The sequence below is a fragment of the Corapipo altera genome, unplaced genomic scaffold (assembly GCF_003945725.1).
Source record: "Corapipo altera isolate COAL_440 unplaced genomic scaffold, ASM394572v1 24, whole genome shotgun sequence".
NCBI classification, from domain to species: Eukaryota; Metazoa; Chordata; class Aves; order Passeriformes; family Pipridae; genus Corapipo; species Corapipo altera.
In genome coordinates this window covers 2,165,232-2,190,678 of record NW_020884903.1, presented here as the reverse complement: position 1 = coordinate 2,190,678, position 25,447 = coordinate 2,165,232, and the positions used below count along the sequence as shown (strand labels likewise).

General features: G+C 36.6%; 1 protein-coding gene across 10 annotated transcripts in view; it reads right to left on the bottom strand.

Annotated features, from left to right (window-relative positions):
* The window catches only part of PTPRM (protein tyrosine phosphatase, receptor type M), a 459,625-nt gene that overhangs the window by 86,357 nt on the left and 347,821 nt on the right, over positions 1-25,447 (bottom strand). For 4 of the 10 annotated variants that reach the window (XM_027650889.1, XM_027650891.1, XM_027650894.1 and 1 more), the window contains 5 exons: positions 8,933-9,084; positions 6,357-6,431; positions 6,103-6,129; positions 2,037-2,048; positions 1,091-1,278 (listed from right to left, as the gene is read on the bottom strand). In XM_027650889.1, the coding sequence (XP_027506690.1) occupies positions 1,091-1,278; positions 2,037-2,048; positions 6,103-6,129; positions 6,357-6,431; positions 8,933-9,084 (454 nt within the window). The remainder of the gene's footprint in view (positions 1-1,090; positions 1,279-2,036; positions 2,049-6,102; positions 6,130-6,356; positions 6,432-8,932; positions 9,085-25,447) is intronic. The other 6 variants (XM_027650890.1, XM_027650893.1, XM_027650892.1 and 3 more) reach the window with 3 other exon arrangements.

Sequence of the window (25,447 nt, the reverse complement as noted above, 5' to 3'; positions counted from 1 at the left end):
TGTATGTGAGAATCATTCACTATAGATTCACTAGAATAAACTACTTAAAAGTTGAGCTAACAGGCAGAGAAAAATGGGCAAAAGACATTTATTGTTATCCCCTAGCAACTAAAATATTTGACCTAAGCAGATTTTTAAAGGGTCTCAAATCCTCCCTCACATTAGGCAAGAAATGCAGGTTGATAAGTCTCTGTTCATTCAAATACATGATCTGGATGAGGAGTGATGCATTCTTGAAACTCTTTAGCAAAGCTAAGTTTTTAAAATCAGGCATAATATTACCCTTAATTTTTGGCACCAGAACAAGTTCTGTCAGTTTTTTTGCTTTTTTCACTTAGCAAAGTGACTACTCACAAGGAAGTCAGGATCCACAGTGCAGTATGCTGAATTCCTATAGTATTTGCTAGGATGTAGTGGTCATGACATTTAAAACAATGATGATGACAGGGAGGAATAGGTTAATCTAGCATGAAATGAAGAAACAGAACTTGAATTAAAAAAAAAGGAAAAAAACTAGACTATAAATTCTTATGAAAAATAATGAGGATTAGAGAGAGCCTCCAGATAGTCCAAAATGGTTCAAGCAGCACAAAACAAATTTTATAGCCCTATGGGACTCTCTAAAGATTTTTGCACTTCCTCTCCATGATGAATACTGTTATCCCAAGAAATACTGCTTGTAGAACTTGATTTCTAAGCTAATATATTGTTACAGGGTAACTGCAATTAGACAATCTGCTATACAGAATGTTGAAAAAAAGCTTCATTCTTCAGTAGTAAAGGGAAAATATGAGCAGTTCGGGGAGAATGCTACTGGACCTGTTTTTTTGAATATGCAGTTTCATGAAATTAGAATTAAACAGACATTTCCAAGGAAGGTTGTTACGTCTCACTCCTCATCCTGGCTGACTACAATCAGAAAATTTGCTCATTGTAGGCGTGATCCTTTACATTCAGTATGTTCCCTCAGACAAGAAGCCGGTTTACTTGGTTGAATAATTATTTTTCCTGTTCTGTGGTACAGGTAGCAGACAGACACAGCCAACAGTGCAGAAGACAAAAGAATCAGTTCATTAGATCTGACACTTACTTCATACTCCTCTTTAAATCCGTAGCCTTCTGCACACTTCATCTGGGTGATGTGCTGTAGCAAGTCAGCCACACGGATGGCTGGATGGAGCTGTCCGGTCTGGTAGGGCACATCCACTGGATCTCGCTTCTTGTAGGTATGAGATTGGACCAGGCTGCTTGTGTCACTGACCATTGTATGGGTTTCATCTAGAAAAAGAGTATCTCACAATGTACTGGCTCATTTTCACTTATTAAAAGAAACAGAAACTATACAGATTTCTAGAGGAGTGGTAGAAATCTGACACCATCAGCATTGCTTCTGTCTGTGAGGGAGGGCTACACCAGAAGAACAGTAAATCCATGGAGCAGTTTACACATGGAAATTGTAAGACTGATTGGAAAGACGCAAAGTCCATAGTTCTACAATGGAAGCGTTGCAGAGCAGTCCAAACTCTACTATTGTTTTAAATATCACTAGCTGATTACATTTGAAAATGGGCATTTGGTTTTAAACTGCAGAGAAGTTTCATTCTGAAACTTCAACAAGCTCCATGGAATGAAATCGGACTTGTATTTTTCAGAGATTACTGAAGTGCTATGTCTTACACTGCAAATTTAGAGCAAATGTTTGGAGTGAGCAAAATAAAAATATACAAAAAATGGTTTATGGTTTCATCAAGCTAGGACTGCAATGGAAATGCAGATCTGAAAACAACATTTGGAGACACACTACAAGAGGACAAACGCAAAGGATCACCTGATAAAGAAAAATGTCTTGACTGACTGCTGAGCATGCTTTAGGACCACGGTATATCATGAGCCACCACACTACGCATGGAATGTTATATGTCAACTGACATGCAAGCCAACAAACAGGAGACCCCCGTGGGCTGGTTAAAATTTTTATGAGACACATACTCTCCCAACCCTCCACATTTCTTGCATGGGGCAAATGGGCAACTTACCATTGATTGGCACTTTTAAGAAGATACATATCAGGAGAAAAAAAGAGGAGGAGAAAAAGGAAACAGGGCATAAGCAACAGTACTACATTAATAATTACAGGTAATTTTATGTTTGTAATTTAGTCTTTACAGAATGATTTCCTAAATGAGTCAGATTCTGATCTCAGTTTCACAGTATAAATTAGATTTACTGAAACCAAGGTATCTTACTGTGAGTCAATTCACACAGATGGAACTGAGACCAAAACCTACACTTAGCAGTAAACAGATAGATGTGCGCTATACCTAAGGAAGCAATACAACTTTCTTCCTGTTTAGATGGAATTCTAAAAAATTTTTCAGACTTGACAAAAGAAAAAAACCCAACCCAAATTCTATGGTCCAAGTATCATCATAAATATTTTATCTGTTTACCCAAATAATATTTTATATATATTAGAGTTTTGAATTTTAAACAAAATTTAAATGTCGTGCTTTGACTTATCCAAGCTACTCCTCAATGGCTACAGACTAAATAAAAATACAAAATCTGTATAATGTTCATCAAATATGGTATTTATCAAAAAATGTTACTTTCTAAAATAAGCTGTATAACAGGGAAGCATTAGAATCATATGTCCACATTCATAAGTTAGATATATTATAGTTCCACAAATACTCTGTATGAAAAGGTCCCAGATTCTCATGTACAACCTAAAAATACTAACACACCCTGTTAAAGGTGAGATTCTGGTCTTGGTTATACAACTGAAAATTGATGAGAAAGCCAGAAAGCTCAATGAATCATATTTCAAGGATGATTTGAAGTTTTCTTCATTCCCACTAAGACACATGAAATCTGGTCCTCAGTCAATATGAACTGAGCATTTACAGCTAAACCAAAAATAGCAGAGAAAAAATTATGGGTATGTGTATGGGCATTTCACTCCCTTTTCTGCCAGTCTGCTAACCTGATCTAACACAGAGGAAAGAGATTTGCCTTTCAGTAATAAAATTTTACAACGTACTTGTAAAGTGATATAAAATTGTACTGCAAAGCACCTCAGGATGCATGGCATGAAGCGTGGTATACAAGTGTAGGTACAGTATGTTGCTGCTGAAATGGCACCTGAAAACTACAAGGTGGCTAAGACACAAAAGACAAAAAAAGTGTAGAAAGTTGATCGTGATTTTTCGGGTTGCTTATTTAAATTTCAGAAACAAGTTAGAAAACTTGGGGATTGACTTTTTTTTTTACAAACTGCAAAATTTTTTGAAACCCAGACTGTTAGTAAATAAGATGAAGGCAAAGTTATCAGACAGCAGGGTCTTGTACTATGAAAGTAGCAATTTAATACTTATTAATCTCTTTCCTGCGAGCTTCCTAGTTTTAGAGTAATTTTCCTCTCTCCATTTTTTAATCTATCTTCATTATTACTATTTTTCTCTTTTTGGGAGTTATCTTTTAAGTTGTTTTAAATAAAGTTCTTTCAATCCTTGATCTATATGGTACATTAGGAGCCACAGATATTTTTACTTTGCCTCAGCACTGCAGCATGAGCTTTTCAGGCTATGAGGTTTTCTAAGGGTGAGCTTCTCCAGATGTAGTGTTCATATGCAATGGAAAGTTTGTTCAGCTTAAATACTCCTATAGCTGCATTCTCCACTTACTCATTCCCATAGAGGTGTACAACACTTGTTAAATAATATACTTATTTACTGGTTAGATGAACTCCCAACATGAAAAATACCTGGAAACGCAGCCCAGTATCTTTTCTGGGCTGAGATTCATTTCATTCTCCAATTTTAGAAATATGCACATCACCGATAATAGATAAACATGACCTAGAGTCATGCTCAGACACTATAAACTTGGCCATTATTATGCAAAGCTGTTTGGTGTGGTTTTTTTTTTTTTTTTTTTTTTAATTTCAGGCTTTTGCTTAGGTTATTAGGCCAATAATGAAAGTTTTCCTCCAAATAGAAGAAACTTCCCTCATCTGAAACTAAGTAGCCAGACTGTTGTCTTTTGCATCATTTAAAGAGCTCATCACTAATTACCAGTTCCTAATTCATGTAAATAGTCCAAAGATCCTGTTGTACATAAATTTGGAAACAGTAAGTGTGTTGTGTGGCTTTTCTAGCAAATTTTGAAAACTGAACTCAGCCATTCACCACATGTGTAGCCTTCCCAGGAGGTCACACTGAAAAGTTCATTTAGTTCTAACTACAGGCTCAACCCTGCAGTTTAACACAACTTCATTGGACATTGGAAGACAGCAAGAGCCAATATTAGTTGCAATTAAAACCCAGCATACTATATTCCCCTACCAACTCAAGCATAGCTAATTTGATTTACCTCAGATAAAACATTATTCTATACAGACAGTCATAAACACATATTGGTAGAGAGATCTGATCTGAATTGAGCACCATTCATAAAATGGTGTGATATTTTTCACATGTAAGGTTACAAAAATATTTCTTTTATGCAGTGAAATAACTGGAAGAGTTTCTGAGATGAGTAAGCATAGGTTTGCTGTAGTAGACCATAAAATACACATCTAACTAATTAAAGATTTTACAGACTTAGTAAAATTAGAGAATTTATTTTTCCCAGTGTGTGTTTGCCTGATATCTGAATTACTTGCTCAGAGATTATTTCTTGTAGGGAAAAAACCTACCACAATTTCACCATTGTTATTATATAGAAAAGGATCACAAAAACAATCAGAGAAACCATTAACTAAAACTTAATAATACACACAGGAAATCTCAAAGTTTTTCTCCTGATAATAGTACTTTTCTCCTTGCCCACCCACAAGGTCAGAAAGAACATCTACTGGATGAAGCGTTGAATGAATACTAAAGCACACACAAAAAAAATCTACCATCTCAGGCAGTTAAAAGGCACTGCAAATTTCATTTGCATGCAGATTATTACATTGTTACAGTCACTACCATTACCTTCTTCCAGATTTACATAATGTATAAAACCAGCAAAGTTCCTTCTCAAAGTTATCACAGTGAATTGCACTGCACAAGATCACCTTCCTAAACTTCTGCCTCTTATATCCTTCACTCTACTTTTACATAAACCTGTTTAATTTACAGTTTAAAGGCAGGAATCTGTTAAGAGGTCTTATGTTTTTTACAGTGATTTAAGAAAAAGAATGATATTTGTTGTGAAATTATAAATTGAAAAATGAGGAAATAGGCTTGATATTGGAATTTGTATTCTTGCTTCAGTGCAATGTTATATTTTGACTTATTATTAAAAAAAAATGCCCCTGTTTAGTAAATTAGCATGGGAAGGAGGTGTAAATGAATACAAGCCACAAAGCAGTTAGAGTTACTTAAGCACTGAAAATGCAATTGCGTTTCATGCTTATTATTTATCACTGTGCAGAAACCTTCCTCATTTTGATATTGGACCATAGCAGGTTATCCTAAATTCCCAGTGGAAATGCTTTACACTTTGACTGTATGTTTTTAACCTACAGCTCTTCTGTTTTATTTCATTCCTGTGACACCTAATGCATAATAAAGTATATACTTTAAGTGTCATGTTATCATTTTGCTGTTCAAAATACCATCTTCCCTCTAAAACTTCACTTTGACAAGCACATCAGAAACTCTGCAGTATTGTGAGATGACATGATGGCTGGTAGATGGCCAAAACTGTATTTTGTCTGATTTTCTGTATCCTGAATAGTCTAATTAGGGAAAAAAATGTTATTTTTAAGAAGTGACATCTTCAGTCCTGAGATAAAACAGAAAAAAAATGAAGGAAACTATTTGAATTGCTGCGATAATCAAATTCTTTTGTGTCACTCCAAATACATGCATAAACATTTCCTTGCAAATCCACTTGTTAAAATTATTTCTCTCTTTTCTCCCCTGACTTGCACTATGACAGTAGTAATCAAGCCTGATAACTGTCCTTAGCACCTCAGCGTAGCCAAGTCTACCACCCCTTCCCTTAGCTTAAAAATCCAGCATTTTGCATACTATTGTCTGTACCCCAAGAACTGCAACTTCTGAAATTACTTCAGCAATAAACTTTGATAAAGGGAAATGTTCTCACCTAAAATTGCAGTTGGCACAAATGGATCTGTCATACATCATAAGCAGGTCAATGCAGAAAAGGTAAAAAGAGAGAGAACAGTAAATGATTGATATATGTTCCCGAGTTTTCTTTCAGAAAGTGACTGTAAGCAACCAGTATGCTGCTTATATATGTATTAAATTTTGATGGCAAGAAATATAATAACATGAATATGTACAATTTTGTTATGAAAAGGTCTATATAGGGTGGAAACTAAGAAAAAAATTGGTTACCTGGATAGTAAGAATTAGGCACTGTTGTGCTCAATGTGTTAGTTTTCATTGTAAATGAAGATGGTGAAGATACAGCTGTAAAGAGAAACAAAGTTGGTTAGAGACAGCAAAGTGATATGTGGCTATATAAGCTTGAGTGATACAGCATATGTGATTGACTTGGCTTAGAGCTCATCCTGTTGTATTACTTGCACTGGAATCAGGACATAGGGAAAACCAGGCATGTCTAGTGATTTAAATTGCTCATCGAATTTGATCAGTTCTCTAAAAAGAAATGTCGTCGGAGAACTCATTTTGATTGGTGATGGCAAACATACTTCTTACATCACAAGATTAGACTGAATACTGATGCTTGAAAAAAGACATCACAATGACAACAGGTGTTTTTGGCAGAAGCTGATCTTTAGGAAGTTTTCTTAATAATACTGTAAATACTGTATGCAAATATTCTACTAGGGTTTATTCTTACCTCTCCTTTCTTTTTATGTGGTTTGTTCAGCCAGGTGGATAACGTGCACAGAGATACTAACAGACCCTGAATATTACTCTTTGTTTAAGACTGGTTTTCAGGGAGTAACAAACAGACCAATGCTTACATTGGTATTTAATCATTTAGCCATTTGTAAAGCCAAAGGGAAAGCCCAGTGGATCAAATTAAGTTCAGTTTGTCCCCTGGCATACAAAGATCATGCAAATTATGGTGGCAAACACAGATACATTCAACAGGTGGGAGTTAATCTCAACATTTTACAGAATGTTCAGCAAATGAGTCATCAAAGGCTTTTAAGCAAAGCTCCTTCCAAATTCAGCCTTAGTTGCTTGTCTACACAGATCAAATTCAGTTCCATCAGTGAATGTAAGCACATTCCAGATACTTTGAACTAACAGGAATGTGTGAAAAACAGAGTTGAGAAATGTAGGATCTGCTGGATGAGGACTGAGATTACTCCTGCTGGTTTTCATCCATCTTTTTTTTTTTTTGTTGATCTTCTAGGGCATAGAGTTACCAGCCCTTGTTAAGATGGGGCTATCTCAAAACTGGCTTAAATAATGCTGGCAGTTACCATTTATCCTATAAATTAGTATATCTGAGACCACCTTCCTTTGATTACATCTCCCAAATGAGGAGATTACATTTTCTTGATGGAAAGAATGGTATTCCTTTCGGGAACACTTGGATGCAGAGATTAGTTGAGGTCAAGGCTGCAGAAGCTAATAAAACTTGCTCGATAAAGATGCAGGCAGAATAATGAAGTTTCATAGGAAGTAGGAGTGTTCTAAATCTCCTGACTACAGTGCCTTACACAAATATTATTCCTAAACACTGTCAGACTGCTTATTCTGGTGACCATGCTTCTTATGGAAAGTATAATTAGAGGTTCTAGCCCTCGAGTGGTATAAAAAACTTGCTATGCCAGTAATTGCAAACAGGTTTGAGGTGGGTTACATAAAGAGGATTGAGTCTTAGGAACTCACTGCAGCTTCTTTTGTAGTTATGACCATTCAGTAGCACCACTGGAAAACTACATCATGATGATGGAATATGAAGTCAAACCTCTGGATTTTCTCACAGGAGTGAGCAATCTCATTAACTTCAAGGGTATATTCTCACCAGAAAGGCAAGTCTGATTTGAAAGACCTACTTCAAATCAATTTTGAAAATAACTCAAACGCAAACTAACATTGCAAATTCTGAGCCAAACACTGCTGAAAAAAGTCTCACTGTATAAACCTCACAGAATGTTTGTACAATTAAGCTCATCAAATTCTTAAGCATATGGTTGAAGAGTGGGAGTTGGACCTTGCAGATTGTTAGTACTCGAAACAAAATTTAATCTTTGACAAATTTTGAAGATGTTAAAAACCACTGGTAAAAAAACCTGAGGCTCCTTAAGAGCTACAGAATTACAAAATTTTTTGAACAGAGTCATTCTTTCTAACAGTTATAAAAAACTGGTTTTTTTAGTCTTAGTGCTAACTCTCTGATAGGAGTGAGACCTTGACTAAAATTCTAATGCAGGAAATTTTATAGCACAAATTTTATTTATTTTGGGATAGATCCAAGAAGACCCAGGATATAGAATCTCTTATGAAATTGCAGAACAGATAATTCCACTGAGTTTTTCCTTTGCACAAGCATCATCTAAAACTGGAAATAATAAGACAATCAGATCATCATTATTAAGTTATGACACTCAAAAATAAATTTATCTTAGAAAAAAAGAAGTGAGCAGGGGAAGCATTTGGATGACTTGGGACAATGTGAGGAATACAAAATTTCTAATATAATAGAGATTGGAGAAAGGTAGAACTACTGTTTCAGCGATGTCATTGCCCTTCTGCAGAAGAAAAGGATGGACAGAAAAAAGCTCAATTATCCTTATTATTTTTAAAGAAGTCTATTCTTGATGTCTGACTGTCTTGCTCATTTGAATAGACACTGTAATGCCCTGCACAGTGGGAAACTCTGGGTCCCATGGATTTTCCATGACTGAGTAATGAGGAATATTTTAAAAACCATTTGCACCTTTCTTTCACCTTCAAAAAGAAAAGAAAAGAAAAGAAAAAAAACTTACATCTCCCATTTAGATTGTGAGTGTCCATGAAAGAGAAAGCTTCGTCACAGTTGGTGCCTTGCTCAGTGTAGCTTTTATCCATTGAATTCACCATCACTGTCATTTCCTGCCGTGTACTACTCAATGTCTCTTTCCGCTTTTTAGCCAATTTTCTTAAGAAATGAACGATGAGGAAAAAAAAAGAAAAAAAACAACTCTCAGTAAGCAGACATAGTCTTCACGTTATTTATATCAGTATTGTAGTTTGTAACCACGTTATTATGTAACATTTACATTTGTTTCTGCATTTCTGAGACCTTAAATTTTACTCTCATGTCTTTCAATCTGGTAATCAAAGGATAGTTGCCAGTGCTCTGACTTGTGGTCAACATCTTAATCCTTGGGGAACACCACTGACTTAAAGGGGAATACTTGGATATGAAGGTGATGTGAGCTCCTATATCAGAGGCTACATCTGTTTAAATATGTAAATAAAGATGACAGGAGAGAAGATTTCACTGCAACTGACAAATCAGTAACAATGTTCATTTCACACGCGTAGAACTGTCTGGAGTTGTTTCACTGAGACACCATACAACACAGCTATCTGTTATTTACGTAACACTATATATATATACATATATATATATATATATACAGTATAAGCACTTAATACACATTGCACACTCAAGTGACATTTTAAATTGACTTGTATTCCTGAAGACTGTTTTCTGTCACTCCTGATTTCAGGAAAACTAGTCACATGAATTAGCTGCTTCTCAGTAGGAGTGACCTATCAGAGACAAAATCTAATACTACAGTATCATAGAACTGCTTTGGATGCATATACCTTTTTTTTTCATATCTGTCTGTTTCAGTCTAAAGTCTCACCATCTCCCCCTGAGTTATGTTGAACTACATCATAAAATAAGATGCCTGAAACTCCTGTTTTTATCTTCAAGCTCTGTGAGACATCTGTGATCCTGATGACAGTGGATCCCATGACCACTTGGCTTATTTCCCTGGCCTGCAACTTTGTCTTAGACCACGCCTTTCTCCTAGTTCTTGCCTACAGCATTAATTTAAATTGTTCAGATTCCTTCTGTATAGTATTTTTAAGATATGGGTTTTAGAGAAATAACAGCTCCATAGACTTTGAACTTGTCTTGTCTGTTAATTCAGTAACTTTTCTTCTGTGGAAAACAGAATGAGCTACCTCATATTCATCTGTCAGGAAGATCTTTTACATATCTTCAACAGAAGTTAGAGGAGCTTATTATCTCATCTAGGTTTTCTTCCACTTCTAGAGGCCAACTGCATCAAGCATAACCAACTTGTGCCAACTTTCAAAGCCTTTCCCTTTGTTAACTCTCATTCATCATGAAGAGATGATTCCCACCATAGACAAAAATTTTATACCAGCCTCCCCTAGATTTTCAAAGAAGCACATTTGTCTCCACTCATTCTGCACAGGAGGGGCTTATTGTAACCCTCCCTACTCATATCTCATTATTTTGCTTCAAATTACTACCTGTAGACACACTTTGCAAAGTCCTGATATTACTGCTCACTATGTTGAGCAGTACTGCCTCTGAGTCTTCTCATGTCCCCCATCTATCTACCTGTTGTCTCTTATCTTACGCTGTGGTGTGGTGGTGTTCTCTACCAATGTAGTACCAAGCTCAGTAGTGTCTCAGTCCATGACTAAAGCTCAAAATACCTTTGAAACTAAAGTCTTGCAAAACAAGTAAGAATAGTGAGTGCAGGCATGTTATTGAGTCACTGCACAGGGAAGTATTGAGGGTCACATTTGGCCCTCAATAAGCTGCTAGATTGCCACCCCATTCATGAGGGCATGTCCCCATGACTGCGAGCGAATGAAGTACTCTGCCTTAAAAACCAGCTAAAGTACCTGCAGCAATGAGTAGTGTTCTGCCTTGGCTCATCCTGTCTCAGGAGTCACCTGTGTTTGCTTGAGCCACAAAGAACACACTCTAGACTAAAAATGAGGCTGAGAAGGAATGTGCTTATGGTCAGGTGGATGGCAGTCACTTGTGGGTCTCTGTACTACCCTATAACTGTACACTTAGATATGCAACAAAACCTCAACCATAAATCCTCATTATTGTGGATTTACAAAATCACTAATGATAATACAGTCCAGGTAAGCAAGAGGGGAAGATAAACAGTACCGAGTCACATCCTTCCTGTAGATGAAGTTTAACTCCTGATTTTGCAATTTGAAATATCACTGGTGGCTGCCAAATATAACTCATAAACACAGTTTTGTTTCTGAATTTTGATTTAATTTTGATTTAATGAGATTAAAAGGAGGAACTTGTCAACCCTCTTTCTGAACAATGCTACTTGACTTTGTAGACTCGATAAAAAAACTGGTTCTTTATTACTTCATGGTGCATAAACGCAGAAGGGAGCATTAGGTAATGGTCTGAACTCTTTCATATCAACGACAGTCAAATTTCATTCAACTACTGTAAGTAAAACAAAACTCTTAGATCTTTGCATCCCTCAATTTCCCTCCTCCTTCATATCTAATTGTAATGTATAAGCAATATACTATTCAATGTGGAATCTAAGACATATCACCTAATACATGAATTACTTAATCGAAGTCCTTTGTAAGGAGAGGCTTATCAAAATGATAACATGATTAGATGGCAGTGAACTAAGTCATGCATGGCTCTCCTTCCAATCCTCTTTGCCCTTAAGCTGAAGGTACATACAGCTACTCCCAATACCTGCCAACAACTGGGCAATTCCCAGCTTATCAGGGTTGTGAAATCAGAACCTGAACAGTGACAATGACAACATCCACAGTGCGGTCACTGAAACTTCATCTGTAAGTCACATTACCATGCTTATTTTATTTCATGGCTGTGCAGACCTTAGGAAAGTACTTCAGGACAATCCAGCCCTAGAGAAATGCTTCAGCAAAGCATGCAGAAGGAGCTTTTCTTCATGAGCTTTCCCTTTCTTCAGGCTGGAAGTAACAGCTTCTTTTTAACCAACTGTCAATCCAATTAGCTACCTAAACCCTGCATACTCACTAAAGCCAGGAAACTGCAGTATACAGTGGTCTTCCCCTGTAGGTCCTTCAGGGGACCTGTGAGTACTATCTCTATTCACAAAACCTTTAATTGCTGTTAATCTTGCTAGCTCAGCACTTTATCCAAGAACTTTTGCATTCGAATAATGTACTGGTGAACAGATAAAGAAAAGTTATTAGGAGAATCACCCTGAGCAGAAGTATATTGATACTAATCCATATCTGAAAATCCACAATGTGGTAAAATACAAGATACCAGCAACTAAGTGGGATTACAAAAAAAGCCAGTCTCACTAGAGTGTACATCTTGAGAACTTGCTATTACAGGGAATATCCTTTGTTTTACAGTAAAAATTGTATCCTTCACAAGGAAAGCCAGAGTCCTTGCTTACTGCACCAAATTTTATAAAAGTCAGATAGCTTTCTTAAAGAAATTACACTAACATTTTCTTCTTTCCTTAATTCTTAGTTTTGGCCCCATAATCAACCAAAATAGATTTTTTTTTATGACAGTAATGACTGTACAGTACTTCTAAATCTGAATCTAGTTCTGGAAACAGGTCTTGTGGGAAAAGTTCAAATCTGAAACAACTGTTACAAGAAGAGAGTGATACCAGCCAGACTTCTGGACTGTGAACAAAAACACCCACTGGACTTAGTCAAGTAAACTTTAGCTGAATATAAGAGTTTTAACACCTGCAGTTTTCAGATATCGCTGAAAGTGTTGCAGTCTTGCAGTCTCTGCAACTCATCCATTCCTTGGATCTCTCAATCCCCAGGGGGCTCTAGCTATATGAGATTTAAGACACTTGTAAAACCAAGGTGCCTTACATCACTATCACCACTCATGCACTTAGATTTGAAGTAAATTTTGGGGGAAAAAAAGGCTTAAATATTTGATCATCTTCACTCACAGAAAAGATGATCAAAGGCTACTCTATGATGTTTCCTTCTTCTTAACGAAAAGAGATCTACAACCAAAGGAAAAGAATAACACAGATGGAAGCTCCCAGATGATTACCTAGGATGAAATTATTTTGTAGGGAAAGCAAAAATTATCAGCTTACCACACAAATAGTGTTACTATCACTATATGAGGAAAGAGAATATACTATATCAGTCTCAGAAAAGATATTCAGAAAAATCTCAAGACTAGCTAGGAACTGTTGGAATTTTACGGCACAAGGAATAGCAAGAAGTCAACTGGTGTGGTGGTAAAAATATGGTAAAATGCAGAGCAGACAAACATACAGACTTCTGCTGCAAAATTGTGTGGAATTTAGAGTATCGTTTATTCTGTTCTGTTACAAATACTAATCAAAAAAGCCTAGGAAAATCATAAGCTAAACAATTCATCACAATCTGTCCCCATTTTATATACCACTATGAAACTCCTGAATGCTGCATTTTCTCCCGTAAAGTCCCCTCTAGGTGAAAGGATCACCCTGTAAAACTTTTGCAAGCGTAACTCAATACCTTTCTCAAAATCTTTTTTCTCTGTAAGCTCTCCCTCAAACCCCTCCAACAAATCAGCTCCAATAGCTTCTAAGTTTCTATATTGTCAGTCTCTGTTTGCTTAATTTTCCATCTATTTTCCATCTATTTTCCTGTATCCATTTCTCTGTCCTGTCTTGACTTAATTAACAGACACTTTTGAACCTATCTTGCCTTTTCCCTTTGTGTTTATAAAGCACTGGGCACAAAGAACAAGGCACAATGGAACACTACCATAGTTAGCAAAAATAAATTAAAAAAAAATGCTGACTGGAGCTGATAACTGGAATCAACTGAGGCCCTGGAAAAAATGTGCCTTCCATTTTAATTTAGGAACAGTGAGAAAAGCATATGATTTTGAATCAAACAAAAGCACTCACTTCCTGCTTCCCCATTCCAAACTGAGTAGTACTGTCCTTTTTGTATCAGTATTCTTCCTTTCCTATGAGGAAGATATTCACTTAAGACAAAATTCAGTGTTGACAGATATAAACTCAGGCAGATGGGAAAAATAATCCTAATTATACAGACACAATATTGCATATAAGTGAATTCATAAACTACAGAAGAAAGAAATCTGGTAGTCACTGATTTTCTGAAGACAAAATTTCAGTGCTATGTACAGTCAAAAAGGCATGAAGTCATCAGAAATGACCAGGTAAGGAATAGAGAACAAAATGGAAAATGTCATTAAGCAACTGTATTAATCCATGGAGCTTCCACATTTTGAACACTGCATGCAGTTCTGCCACAATCCTATCCAAAAAAGATTTTCTCAAACTAGAGAAGATACACAGAGAAGTGATGGGAAGATCAAAGGAGCAGATCCTACCAGAGGAGCAGAGGTCCTTAAATAGATAAGTAGTCCCTAGTTTAAAAAAGAGGCAGTTGAACTGAGAATATGACAAAAGTATATTAAAAAAAGGAGAAAACGAAGAAATTAAGAAAGAATTACTGTTTCTCAACAATGTTAGAACCAGAATCAGAGAGTATAAAAATTTTTTAAAATACGAAAGTAAATACTTTCACAAAATCCAGAAAATGCTCTATTCTGCACTGGTATAGCCTCACCTTGAGTACTGTGTGCAGTTTTAGGCACTACAATATAAAAAAGACATTAAGCTATTACAGAGCATCCAAAGGAGGGTCATGAGGATGGTGAAGGACCTGGAGGGGAAGCTGTATAAGGAGCAGCTGATGTCCCTTGGTCAGTACACTGAGGGGAGACATCATTGCAGTTACAACTTCCTTGTGAGAGAAAGAGGAGAGGCAGGCACTGATCTCTTCACTCTTGTGACCAGGGACAGGACCCAAGGGAATGGTCTGGAGTTGTGTCAGGGGAGGTTTAGGTTGGTTATCAGGAAAAGGTTTTTCACCCAGAGGATGGCTGGGCACTGGAACAGGCTCCTCAGGGTAGTGGTCACAGCACCAAGCCTGACAAAGTTCAAAAAGTGTTTGGACAACGCTTCCAGGCACATGGTGTGATTTTTCAGGTGTCCTGTACAGGGCCAGGAGTTGGACCCAGTGATCCTGATGGGTCCCTTCCAACTCAGCATGTCCTATGATTACATGAGAATTATGCAACACATCACCACAGGACTCTAGAGATATCAAGAGTTACTATTAGTAAAAGAAGAATTGATTAAGGGCTGAGTGCAAGACAGTGAATGCATTACCTTATCTTTACTCTGTTTCTGTATTTATGTAATAAATACTGGTCACTATCACAGACATGATGTGTACTTTTATTCCAAAATTTGATGCCATTTTTTATTGTATTTACAATCCCTGCAAAGATTATGCAGGAAACGGGATGTAAATACATTATTTGCTTTTCTAACACTGGGAATTACGCATTTTTTTTTCATTGTTTAGGCTACTTATGACACCAGCAGTATTAACTAACTCATAAAATAATTACTTTGCCCATCTACTTTGGCTTTGTAGAATATGCTAAAAGAAGAATATAGCTAATGTTGGGGAACGTGCTTTAACCTGAAACAATTCAATGAGCATAACTGATTCAGTGACATTCAGTATGAAGATGTAATTTTATAACAGCTCTCCACAAGAACCATGTAAGAAAGTCTGCAAATATAACTGACTTATTCTTTGTTTGTGGAGTTTTAATACTTTATTCCAACTTATGTTGCAATTATTTTTTCTTTAACAACAAAACATCCTTCTCAATAAATGTGAGTGCTTTCCTGTGTTCAACAATGGGTCCTCTAAGGCAGAGACAAAACTACACATCACATATCATTGTGAGAATTACATGTGTACAATGGGAGTTTCGATTTAGTTTATCCTCTCTGGTTTGCAATAGTACACATTTGGTAACATTGGGTATTATTCTAACCTGCATTAGAAAATTAAAAATACTATTTTCCATTTTTTATGAAATTGTTTTAGCCATACCTTGAATCTCCAATGCCTCATTTGTATTCTTTATATTGCTTTTTATTGTTAAAAAGTCCTCATAGAGAACAAGTTTTAGGAACCTGAATATCTAATCCAATTCAATCAAAATGGTAAAGTTCTTTAGCTGTTATTAAATAAATACCATTACAAGTAATTAATATTTTGTCCGCTTTACATTTCTTATCAAAACAGCACCACTCTGCACAGAACCCTTTCTATCTCCCAGAAATGGACTGAAACACAAGTATGAAGCAATTGAAATCAAGTAAGGAAGTCAAATATAAGTAGTAAGGCATCAGTGATAGTGAAGTTCTGCTCACCATGAACTTCTGTCATTCAATTTCACATTTATATGCTTTATATTGAAATGCCATATGTTCAAGACTGCAATTTCACAGTGACATTGAACTGTGTTCTGTCAATATTCTATCAGACAGGAAATAAAGTTAGGAGAATTATTTTTAAAGGCACTACATTTTGCAGCAAGAACTAGTGAGCACTTAATAAAATACTTCAAAAGTGGTTCCCCACTTCAGGAAATAGCATTTCTAGAGAACAACCACAGGGAAAGTAGTTTTCAGGAGAACTCAAAAAAAAGGCAAAATGTAGGCAGGATATCATTGAATTCTGTTGTTTCTTGCTTATGTTCCCTTAGTATGCAAACCTGTAGTAGATTACAAAATTACTCTTTGTCCTAAGAAGTTCAATATATATTTTGTATTGACATCAGAACAAAGTAAAGCTACAACAGCATGGAAGACTGATGTAGAGATTATGAATATTTTACTATAGCCAAGGGTGCATAAGCCTTTTTACCTGACTTACAAAGGGGTGGTTTATTATAATTTCTTTTAGGTGCCTTCTCTTTGTTCTAATTATCAACTTCCTGCTTCAAAGCGAATGCTAACATTATTCATTTCATTTTTATCATGCTCTTGCATTCTCTGATAAAGAAAAAAGAATTAACTTTTTAAAAAATGCTGTGATGACGCTCAAATTTTGGGAACAGTATTCCTGACACTAAAGGATTTAATTTCCTCCCCTTTCATCACTGTGACTTTCATTTTTTTTTTCACAGACTTTAGATGCACTTCCAGTGACATCAAAACTAGTACTGGGAGATAAAGAGGACATCCCAATACTAGCAGGACTGTCTAGAAAGGGAGAACAAGAAAAGAATACAAGTAAAGGGGTGGGGGGAAGGATTCCTTTAACTTACAGAGTTACAAGATTTGAGTGTAAAAAGAGTGCAAACTTTTTACATGAAGGTGAAGGCTAATGAAAATGGTTTTGATTTTTACTACCATAAACAAAACCAGTTTTGATTTCTGTGGTATTTAACTTGCCTTTTTACTCACTGCATATAAGAACTTTAATGGTCTTCCTGCACTTTTTTGTTACTAATAGATTGGTTCAGTAGCATCACAAGAGATCAAAGCAAAAAGAAAAGTTATTTGGCAACATCCCAATACCAGTGTAAGCTCACAGAGGGAAGCATGGCAAAATTTAAGAAACAGTGGATCAGAAAAGAGAAAGAGAATATGGAGGTGAATGGAAAATGAGAAGAAAAAGATGATGGAAAAGTAAGGTACAGCTGCAGTCACAGATATGCAGCTCACCTACTTTTGCTGCTAAGTGCTCTTTCTTGAATTCAAGTATACAGCACCTGCTTTGAGATTTGCTTATAGTTACATAATTAAAAACTCTGCTTATTTGTTTCTTAGTTTCTGCTTTGTATGAAATCCTATATCAGGTTATCTGAGTTTCTGCAAGTGAGGGTTATAGCATCGAACTGAAGAACACCTCAGGTCAAAGAAGGCTGACAGAATTTCTTTGCTAATGCAGTGGCTGATGCAGAGGGGGAACACCTGTGACTGACCAATTGTGAAAAAAATGGAGCTATTTGGTGCATCAGATTAATGCAACAACATTTATTTGAAATGAGCTGACTTTTGTCTTAGCTCTCAGAGGAAGTTAATTTTGTGGTTACAGTTTAGTTCTTATTTGTCCATCTAAGAAGACCTCAATATATTTTAGTATGATTGACAGGTTCTTCAGGGAAGGCTCTAGGCTATGGCAGTAAAAAGGAATTTGAGAAGCTTTGGCAGAACTCTATATCTGCAAAGCTTTTGGCTGCACTATTTTTGGCTCAAGTTAGTCACTGGTCTTGGTCTACATAAAAATGCGCTCACACACTTTAAAAAAAAAATTCAACACCCTTCTGCCTCCCCAATAGGAGAATAAAACAGTAATGAGACATAAGCAGCAGTATTTTTTGTAATTTACCATTATCTAAATTTCGACCATGACCTTGAGTATTGTAAGTAATGAATCAGACACTAAAATGTCCATTCTACTCAATTGAACAAAGGAAAGAAAAATGAAAAGCACAAATTCTCTGAATTTGTTTCAAAATTTAACAATTTTGCAATATGAATTTTGATCTGTGTTTTGATTCTTACAATCCTCAATTTAACCAAGAAAAAAGTGAATACAATGTTTAATTGACCTATAGGTCCTCCTGAATTGTAAGGGCATGTAAGAAAAATACACAGAATATTAAAACTTTTTTCCCCAAAAATTAATACAAGGTAAATGCTTATGAATATGATAATTTCACTAAAGATTTATCTACTTAAGTGATTAGAGCAGCCGTGTGGAACTACTTGCAGGATGTGGATCAGGGTGCCACTTAGAACATGGGGGAGGCCAAAGTATGACAAATCCTTCACAAGCACAGGGAGGAACCCAGTAGCCCAGCTGGAACACTTGAAGGCCAAAAAATCACAGAGCGACAACAAACTGCTGTGTGCTTGTCCTCTCTTCCTAGTAAAAGAAGATGACAGCGAGGCATCTGAGAGGGCTGTTATGCTGAGAATTGCAGGGACCTGGCGGAGCTGGGAGCACCTAAATCAGGATATGGAGATGATGGGTGAAACGACTGCATTTCACCAAAAAATATCACTGTAGTCTTTGACAAAGGAGCAGATCAGCACTGAAGCCTCTCTTATGGCTGATGGCCCTGCTCATTAAACCAGGAAGTCACACTTTCTGATCCATTCCACCCTGAATTACTTTCTTCAAAGCAGCATATTTTTAAAGGTTTTGGAGATTTCTTTCCATTAAAAACCATGTATAACCAACCAAGAAACCAAACAACCAGCCAACCAACCAACCAATGATAGGACATTCTGATAGAAAAGGAAATGGACTTTCAAGTGTTATGTGGCTGAACAGGGAGTTCAGCCTGGATCTCTCTCAACAGACAAATCCTGGACAAGAAGAGATGGAGAGAGCTGTGCTTGTTCAGCCTGGACAAGAGAAAGCTCACAGAGGATCTTCGTGCTGTTTTTAACTACCTAATGGGAGAGTATAGAGGAGACCGAGCCAGACTCTACAAACAAGGAGAAAAGACAAGATACACTAGACACAAATTGCAATTCAAGAAATTCCTATTACATCTTAGTAAAGTTTTTGTCACCATTGGGGTAGTCAAACAGTGGAACAGGTTCTCAGAGGGGTGGGATCTCAACCCTGGGAGATACTCAAAACCCTGATGGACAACGTCCTGAGTAACTTGATTTAGTTTAAATCTGCTTTGAGCAGCAGGTTAGAAAAGATGATCTTCGGATCAAAAGGTCCAAAAAGGTCCCTTCGGATACAAATTATTCTAGGATACCCATTAAATGTTCTGGTAATAGGTTTTTTTTCATAAAAAGGAAGATATGGGGATTTAAAGCACTACAGATTTGAACACGATCCTTAATTGTGCCTTTTCTTTTAAGAGTCCTACATGTGAGATTCAGTCAGAACCAATACAGGATAATACTAGCAAAATTACAGTCAAATAATTAAATATGATGATAGATATAGATTCTTCTTATTTAATTATATAATTTTTAATCATAATTTTCTGCCACATGTACTAAACTACCCTTCTAACTTAAGGAGCAAAGCTTGCATAAATATTTTTATCAATAAAGCCTTTTCATTAGTGAGCTAGTTATAGTCACATTGAACTGCATAATGTGACTATAAAAATTTTCAGTGAAAAAAAGACAAATTGTGTTTTGATTTTCTAAAATGGTATTAATAATAACATGTTCTTATTTTAATGAAAATTAAATGTTCAATTTTCCATTATGCTTCATTTGTATTAATTTCTGGTACATTAATTGTACGTAAATGTAAAATGACATTACACTACTTTACATGCTTTTATTACACTATTTCAATTTTATTGAAATGAAGTATTTGAAGACTCTGAAGAAATCCTTTTCTGAAATGTATGGTCACAGGAAAGTTCCACACCTGACCTTTCCTTTGCCTTTCTCTTTACTAACTCTGTTTGAGGAACAGTAAATGAAAATCCACACAGAATCTCCACTTTCTCTTTTGTTAGCATATATGCCATTTTACTTAGAATTACAGAATCATTAAGACTGGAAAAGACCTCCAAGATCATGAAGTTCAACCTCTGACTGACCCTGTCAATTAAACCACAGCACTAAGTGCCACATCCAGTAGTTTCTTGAACACTTCCAGGGATATTAACCCCACCACTTCCCTGGGCAGTCTGTTCCTATGTTTAACCACCTTTTCAGTGAAGAAATTCTTTCCCATGTCCAACCTCCTCTAGCACAATTTGAGGTCATTTCCTCTTGTCCAATCACTGGTTGCCTGGGGAAAGAGATGGACCCCCACCTTGCTACAACACGCTTTCAGGTGGTTGCAGAGAGCAATAAGGTCTCTCTTAAGCCTCCTTTTCTCCAGGCTAAACAAATCCAGATCTATATTTAAGAAGAGTACCTAGGTTCTTTTGTATGAAAATGCATATATATAACTCATTTTGTTTTAAAAGCCAAAACTTCAAAAGAAACTACTTAGATGTCATATTGGACTCACAGAGAGATATATTTCATCCACAGTACTGCGTATGCGGATATTAAAGATCCTGTACATGGTAGAAGAATACCCTACTCATAATATGTTGTAAAACATATATTTTGCATTTGACATTGCAATCCTTCTTCTTTTGTCTCAACAGCTTTTCTTTTTTCTCTTTCCCCTATCATATTACCCTATGATCTGAATAAAGAACTAAACAGACAACACTGGGGCCTACTCAGGAGGAGTTAGTTGCGTGATGTGCAGTGCCAGACAACATGAACATGAAAGCTTTTCACGGGAATACATCCACGACAGATTTTGAAATTCTCTTCCAGAAACTAATTATCATTTTAGAAAAGGCTGGCTAATGATGAAAGAAAATACCTTCTTATCCCAAAGCTGTCAGTTTTAAGTAGAGCCTCTAACTCCTGGGGATGGTGCTCACTGTAGGTGCCCACAATCCCTCTGCTTTCACAAACGAAGACAAGAGGCAGCGTTAAACTAATGCAAATTTGCTCTGAGATGGTTTTGCCCACACCAAATTTTCACCATAATTTCAGAGGTGTTCTCACTCAGCATGAGGAATTGCAAGCTGTATGGCAGATGTATCTATTATATGGTAGTCTCACATCCTCTCTTCCCACTAGCTTCTCCTTCCACAAACAGAAAATTCCTAGCCCCACAGTGCATCACTATCTGAGGCTCACCTGGGTACAGGACAGGTATCTTTTATGTGAAATACCTTGTTACTTTCACTATGGGGTTAGAAAGTTTGCCTTCCAAGACCCAGTGGAGAAAACAGATCCCCAAATCTCTACAGCATCTAACAAGTTTGTTCTAAGGCTTGCATAGGCTCAAGTTGATAGAAAGCAATAGTAACTGGGACAGTTTTAAATACAGGAAATAGTTTTCCCTCAAAGTATTTAGGTCTCTACATAGGTATCTCTCTCACTGGCATTTGAGGGCCAATGGATCTGCTGGGTATACATCAAAACAAGCAAGCCTGTGACAGACATAGCCCTGTGAGGCCAGGTTGAACAGGGCTTTGAGCAACCTAATCTAGTCAAAGGGGGCTTTGAATTAGAGGTCATTAAGATCCCTTCCAACTCAAGCCATTCTATGATTTAGTTTTATCAGTATAAGGACATAAAATGTTGCAAAATAAATTGTTTAAAGTTTTCTGAAACTTTCCTTAAAGGAATTATCTTTAGCATATTTTCTATTCAAATATATGTATATGTATTATATGTATTGCCTGTATATATGTAAACATATAATTAAATACATGTGTGGTGTAGTGCAGAACCAAAAGGAAAGGTTTTGATAGGTTTAATCTAATATGGCTCATTCACTGCCTTACTGCTCCCCAGCAGTAGAATACAAAACAGGAAAAGGATTTTTGCTGACAAAAAACCCCATTGTGTTAGTACAGAAGTTCTGGTAAAGAGATAAGCATCCTGACCTAGCTCCTGCATAACTCCTGCAGTGGGAGGTACTTTTTTGGTTCCTGGGTATATTGCCTGCTATGAAAGACAGAGTTCCTTGTTCATGTAGGTTTTTGATCCACAGTACTCACTTGAATAGACAACTTTTGCCTCTTTGTATCCTAATGCAGGCAGGAGCCTGCATATTTGCTAGTCCTGGTACCGAGCATTCACAAACTTGCACATGTTTTTCTCTGCACTACACACACTTCATCATGTGCCTTTCACTTTTTCAAGCAATTCCCTCCTTCAAGACTTCCATAATATTCAATACACCTCAGCAGTTCAAAATATCCAACTGCATAGAGTTTTAATCAGTCTTTTAGAGGATTCTATCTTCCTTTTCAACCACAAGAAGTAATCTGTCTCAACAAAAGTCACTGACTAAAAGCTCAGAATAGGCAATACTGAGTCATGTAAGAAAGAAAATAATTTTTCCTAGGGGGCTGCTGAAATTGGGCCATCCCCTTAGGGTGGGTAGAATAACTAGTGGGATGCATGAAGATACACCTGGAGCATAGTGCTCTTGTTAGTGCACTAACGTAATAGTGCTCTGTGCTCACTGGGGGAAGGAAGGCGCTGAACAGTGGTCCTTTAGCAGGATGTAGCTCGTAAACCATTCAAGTGCTCTCCCAGGCCATGGGTATATCATTAATTGGCAGTGGAAGCGCAGTGGCAGATGGACTGCTGGTAATCCAAAGACATGACTAGAGGAGGAAGCGGTCCAGCTGAGGCCTTGTGCAGCTGATACTATTTGGTCAGTCTAAGATGCAGCTGCACGCTCAATCCAATTTAATCCCACACAGAAGAATGCGGCTTCTGGGAGAAGCTGTCATCTGTCCCCTGTATAAACTGCTAATGAAGTTTTCCAGCCCCTATTTCTCTCTTAGTAGGTGTGTGTGTGTTGGGGTACTGTATCCAATGGCTCATAAGGAAGATGTTAATATGAGGCTTGTTTGGCAAGGAAGGTTGATTAATCCGCTTTAGGGGCTCTTTACACCATGGTGGAAAGGGCAGCTGAAATAGCTGCATACCATAGTGGCTTTAGGTAAGAACATTTCAAATACATATGTTTAGATCCCTTCATTTCTAATTCTGGCAAAGTTGAACCTATTAACACCAAAGAGTTTTTAATTAAAAGATGTAAGAAAGGTGTCAAGGAAAGCTTCTCTAAATCTTCTTAATACAGTTTCATCTGAAAAATAAAATCAGTTTTATAGACACAATAACATTAACATTTGAAAAAAAAATTAATTAATGACTGCATATAATATGGGATTTTCACTCAGAGCTTTGCAACCCACAAGCAGAAGGATAATCCAAAGACTGAGGAATCAAAATTTTTGCATGGAACCACACTAGCTGTAAGTCTACACCTCTGTCACAGAAACACACACAAAAAAATGAATGCCCTGTACTTGTGCTCATATCTAATCCTAATTTCTGTGAAAATGCACTTTTAAAGACAGAAAGACATCTTTTATCCTCGGAAAAGGAAAAATCTGAAACTTCTAAACAGAGTTTGCACAGTAATGTTCCTTTTGAACAACAGAGTAAAAGTTATAAATAATGTCACAGTCTTTCCCCGACGAAATCATCCATTACAAGAATATTATGTGTATTAAAATGAGCTGCTATGCATTGTGCTGTTCTTCAGAAGGCAACAACCTCAAACAACTAAAATACTACTGTATCATTAAAAAATCAGCCAGTTAGAATTTGCAAGTTTAACAGTAATGACAGCTGCTGTTTTTACAATACACAGTCCAGTAGTTCAAATATATTGAAATTTTAAGTTTAAGGTAGTGATGTAATACAGTGAGTACACTGAGATTTATAAAGATACACAGACCTGCCTGAAGGGAGGAGGCAATGAGGTCAGAAACAGAACTAACAGGCTTTTGTATTAAAAATAGCAAGCTATTCCTTTGCAATAAAAACAGACAATGGTGATTTCTAAGATACAATGTGTTAGTGTTAAAATTAACTCTCCAAGTCATCATTTACAGAAGGATATAAACTGTGACAACTGCAAACTACTTGGTCTGTATTAAAAAAAACCCCACACACCCCCCCCCCCCAGCATAGTTTGATAACAAAGGAAGCAGTATCTCTGTAGCAAAACTTAAAAGAGTTCCATCAAAATGATTCTGCACCCCTGTACGTAATGGTTAATCATATCCTTTCTATGAATTTACTGAATAATATATCTAGGGACAGAATTCTCTGTTAAAGCTCTATATGGTTTGGGAGATTGTATTTAGGAGGGAGCATCTTAATGCCTGTAATAAACTGTAGATTAGGTCAAGAGACAGATCTGGGTAGGAGTCCCATTAGCAGAAATCAGAGAGAGAGATGTTAGCAGGAGATTAAATAGCAAGACAATAGTACCAGTCAATAACATTTGGGAACATGTGGATATTTAATCCTCCCAGAGAATCTGCAGAAATTTTTTCTGCACTTAAAAAAAAAAAGGTGAGTAGGAATGCTTCTTAAGTAGTGTAGTATTTACTGTGAAACAGGTTCTTTTTAAGTTTTGGCACAAGTGTTGGTATGTTTTCTAATAAAATAGGGTAAGTAATCCATACTATAGTCATTATGGCTATTTAATTACAGGAAAGCACCTGAAAATATCTATAGTTTTGTTATTGTTTTCTAAACCTAAAGAAATATGAATGCACAATTGCAAATATATCACATCCATAAACTAGATCATAACAATTTCTGTTTAACATACTGTTTGATTCAAATTATAACTACTTTAGGATCAGATGGCAAAAAGATGTTTTGACTAGACTGACATTTCCTAGCCTATCTAGACAATTTGTTAAAAAGGAGTGTGTTTCAAAGGAAATTACAAGACTCCTTAAAGTTGACTTCAGCGGAGAGTTAAGCGAACAAGGATTTCAGAACAGAACATTCCACTCCTGTCCTTGGAGAAAGGAGTGCTCTTTCAAGGAGCTAACAGGCTTCCATTTGCTAACTTTTACTTGTGTGAGACCAAACGTAAAAGCAGGATCTCTAGTATATCCATTAAACCCAGTCACTTAGTAAACTTAGTAATGGAATCCTCTTAGTGCAAAGATGACCTAAGTGCTGCACCATGGGTACTTACAAGAGCATTACAGCATTTAAAAATTACCCCTCGACCGAGGGTAATGTTGTTTCATACAAGTCACT